The following is a 4,301-nucleotide window of genomic DNA, read 5'->3' as shown; positions in this document are numbered from 1 at the left end:
AGTACCCTTCAAATTTTGCTCTGTATCAGAGAAATGGAACCCTTGCTCAGCTTATTTTTCTCCGTGAGCATATGCTCTTCTGTCATGATTTGCACCATTATAGTTTTTCCTCTCCGGAAGGTTAGGCCACCTGCTTTCCCAGGGTCCTTGCGCACGACAGCAGTGTCCTATGCTATGGACAGATGCTGGGCTCATTTTCCCTTTTGAGATTCTGTTTCAAGTTAGAATTCCATGTTAGTGAATTCAGAAAGAAACTATTCTTGCTAAANGACCAGCCCAGAAAACACAGATCAGTGAAGTTAAAGTCAGCTGTATGCTTGCCCCTGAGGATGCAGAGTTCTAAAGAATAATAGCAGTCTGGTCAGCAAGTGTAAGATACCTGCTTAAATGGGAAGACATCTGAAGTCTTTAAGCAAAGGCAGAAAGCTTTAAAGGCAGAGTCAAGAAATGTAAGAATTTAGCCAGAAAATATAAAGTGAGCTAAACTAGATTTTGCTGAAGCAGCTAGTTTTTCTGAGATAAGTCATGCTCATAGGCTTCTGGTACATATTCAATAAATTAAAGCAAAATTCATCAACGAGTTACACAATTATTTTATAGTATTACTTTTCATGAAAGAGTGCTTTAATTTCTGGTTTTATATTTACGATGGCTGTGCTCCAAAAAATGAGATCACCATTTGTTGACAATAATAGATATTGTCCATGTGGCTAGGAGAAATTCCAGGGTTTATATTTGATCATGCAGTATGTTATACAGAGAGTTTAGAGAGGGAGGTAAATACTTCATGCAAAGTATTTTAAAGGTACTTGTGATATCTACTATTAATTTTAATATGAAATATCATCCCTAAAAAACAACTAATTTCCTACATTACCAGGCTGAGTAAGCAATAGTTCAAGGTTATAGGTTAAAAGTTTTCTAACTTGCTAATGAATCTATGTCTTGTGCTATCTCATGATCTCAAATTCCCATACTTAAATGGCAGGTAGTAATATCATACATGTGTCATGAATACATACTGAATGCAGTCTTAAAATAATACATGACACTCTTTGGAATTTCAAGACACATACTTGTAAAGATTAAGATAAATAAATTATGATTAAAACATAAAAAGAACACTGCTGTATCATCTTTGAACCAAGAGCAGTAAGTATAAAATCACGGTTGTACTTACCACGGTGAAATTCATCACTTTCAATATCCATATTGTCATGGCTAAGTTAACTATCATGGTAACCAACAGCAGAAGGACAAAGAAGTATAAGCACCTCTTTCGCCATCCATAAATCCCCACTGGGTAAAGTTGTGCATTCTCGGCCCTCGGTAGGTTGTTTTGTTGTGTTGCTAGTATGTATTGTTCTCGGGTCATCTGAAAAAAAAAGGAAAGGAAAAGAAAGAAAGAAAGAAAAGAAGCATTCAAAACTAAAACCAATGTTTTATTTTTTTAATTTAAATCAAAAGACATAACATACCTACAAATGGGTAGTCAAGTTTTCAAAGAACTATTGTTGTGTAATTAAAATTAAATAATTCAATTAAAATCTTACAAAATGCCTCCTATCACATCATCGATGCTGAGTTTTAGAGCTGTTCACCTAACTGTGGTATTTCTAAGATGTATATTATTTTCAGTTATATTTGCCCAATTCTAAGAACTTTTCCTCTCGAGAGCGTCTGATGACGGCGCAGCTCTACCCCCAGGTGTCTACGACTTAAAATTCGATCCACATCCTATTTACTCTTGGAATAAGTGTCACCTGTTTTTTGGTGCGGACAGAGACCAACTGGATCTCAAGACATTTCTACACCTTTATCTAAAAATACAGGATATCAGTGGCTCAGTGTATATGTTTTAATAAAAGGTAAGTCATTTGAAAGAACGTATGGGAAGAAAATACACTTTCATTTAGAATTATATAGATTTGCTATTTGGTTAATGCTTTTACTTAGGATGTTATTGGTTATTTAGTTTAGATGTATTCAGTGAGTTCTGGAAATAAAATTGATCTGTAAAAAACACAAAACATTATACTGTACTATACTATTATATAATATTATATAACATATTGATATATGCAGAAGTCCATTTTGGGAAAGAGGAGATGGTATTCCTTGATCATGTATAAATCTAGGTTCAAAGTTAATGCTTTCATAAAGTTAGTATGTTATTTTCTGCCTCACACAACCAAGAAGTATGGTTAAGAAAAGTCAAAGAACATGTACTAGGTATACAATTTTTAGAATAACATATTTATTACCTGAAGGATAAAAAACATAATTTCTATAAAATATATAATTTTCTCCAAAGCAGTAAGTTTTCTTAGGTTAGTGTTTTTAGGTTTCATCAGATTTCTCTTATTGTGCATGCCCATTAAACAATTAATACAATGGAAATAATGCTGAATAAATATACCAAAATAAAAACAACATCGGTGAAGAATTACAATTACCTGTCAAGTAACATAAAATACAGGTATATCACAATGCAAGGGGCTTCATTGTATGGTGCTTTGCAGATTCTGTGTTATTCACAAATTGAAGATTTATGGCATCCCTGGAGTAAGCAAGTCAACTGGTACTTTTTCAAACAGCATTTGTTCATTTTGAATCTGTATTTCACATTTTAGTAATTATCCCAATATTTCAAACGTTCATTACAATTATATGTGCTATAGTGATCTGTGACCAGTGATCTTTGATGTTATTAACAATTATTTTGGTACCATGAACCACACCCATATAAGATGATGGCTTAATTGATAATTGCATATTTCTGACTGTTGCACCAAGTGGCCATTCCCTCTCTCTCTCCTCTTCAGACCTGCGTTTTACCCGAGACACAACAATACTGAAATTAGGCCAATTAAAAAACCCTACAATGACTTGGTGTGATGAACACCAGATATTGTATGGAAGTGTTGAGTCACTGTATTATATACCTGAAACTGATGCTGCATTTGTTAACTAACTGGAATTGAAATACAAACTTAGCAAATGAACAAAAAACCCTGCAATGGCCTCTAAGTGTTCAAATGAAAGGAAGAGTTGCATGTCTCACTTTAAATCAAAAGCTAGAAATGATTAAGTTTAGTGACAAAGCCTTGTTTTCTTGGGCCAATTAGCCAAGATGTGAATACAAAGAAATAGTTCTTGAGGGAAATGTAAAGTGCTACTCTCGCAAACACACAAGGGATAAGAAAGTGAAACAGCCTTCTTATTGATAATGGTGAAAGTCTTAGTGATCTGGATTAAAAAAAAAAAAATCAAACCAGCCACAACATTCCTTTAAGCCAATGCCTAATCCAGAGCAATGCCCTAACTCTCTTCAGTTCTATGAGAGTTGAGACAAGTGAGAAAGCTGGAGAAGAAAAGCTGGAGCTAGCAGAAGTTAGGTCAAGAGATGTAAATAAAAAGCCATTTCCCAACACAAAAGTCTGTAAGGTGAACAGCCACGTCTGATGTAGAAGCTGTGGCAAGTTATCCAGGCCTAAGATAATTCATAAAACTACACTCAACTAAAGATTTTCAATGTAGATGGAATAGGCTTCTATTGGAAGAAGATACTATCTAGGACTTTCATATCTAAAGTGATTTATAGTGATTTTAAGTGATTCATATCTAAAATCACTCTAAAGAGTGATTCTCCTCATATCTAAAGAGGAGAAGTCAAAGACGGGCTTCAAAAGCTTCAAAGGACCATCCCGTTAGGGATTAATGCAGCTGATGACTTCAAGTTGAAATCAATGGTCATTTACCATTCCAAAAGTCATAGGGCCCTAAAGAATTATGTTAAATCCACTCTGCAAATGCTCTACAAATTGAACAATAAAGCCTGGATGATGGCATATCTGTTTACAACATGGTTTAGGGACTATTTTAAGTCTACTGTTGAGAACTATTGCTTATGGAAAGATTATTTTCCAAATATTACTACTCACTGCCAATACACGTGGTCATCCAAGTGCTCTGATGAAGATGTGTACAACCAGATTAATGTTGTTTTCATGCCTGATCCATTCTGCAGTCCATGGATCAATGAGTAATTCTGACTTCCAAGTAGAAATACATTTCTTAAGGCTAGGTGCCGTAGATAGTGATTCTTCTGATAGTTCTGGGCAAAATAAATTGAAAACCCAGAAAGGATTCACTATTCTAAATGCCATAAAGAACATTCATGATTCATGAGAAGAGGTCAAAATAACACAAACAGGAGCTTGGAAGAAGTGACTTCCAACTCTCCTGGATGACTTTGAGAAGTTCCAGACTGCAGCAGAGGAAAAAACTGCCGAGGTGGT

The 4,301-nt window shown here is 34.8% G+C and overlaps 1 protein-coding gene across 1 annotated transcript in view; it reads right to left on the bottom strand.

Annotated features, from left to right (window-relative positions):
- Positions 1 to 1,375, bottom strand: part of SGCZ (sarcoglycan zeta) — a 461,792-nt gene extending 460,417 nt beyond the window's left edge. The window contains exon 1 of the mRNA XM_077772719.1: positions 1,181 to 1,375. Within this exon, the coding sequence (XP_077628845.1) occupies positions 1,181 to 1,375 (195 nt within the window). The remainder of the gene's footprint in view (positions 1 to 1,180) is intronic.
- Between the last annotated feature and the right edge of the window lie 2,926 nt (positions 1,376 to 4,301).

This window comes from Crocuta crocuta, unplaced genomic scaffold, assembly GCF_008692635.1.
Source record: "Crocuta crocuta isolate KB4526 unplaced genomic scaffold, BGI_CrCroc_1.0 scaffold140, whole genome shotgun sequence".
NCBI classification, from domain to species: Eukaryota; Metazoa; Chordata; class Mammalia; order Carnivora; family Hyaenidae; genus Crocuta; species Crocuta crocuta.
Note: the sequence above shows the minus strand (reverse complement) of the source record. Positions and strands in the feature narration are given on the sequence as shown.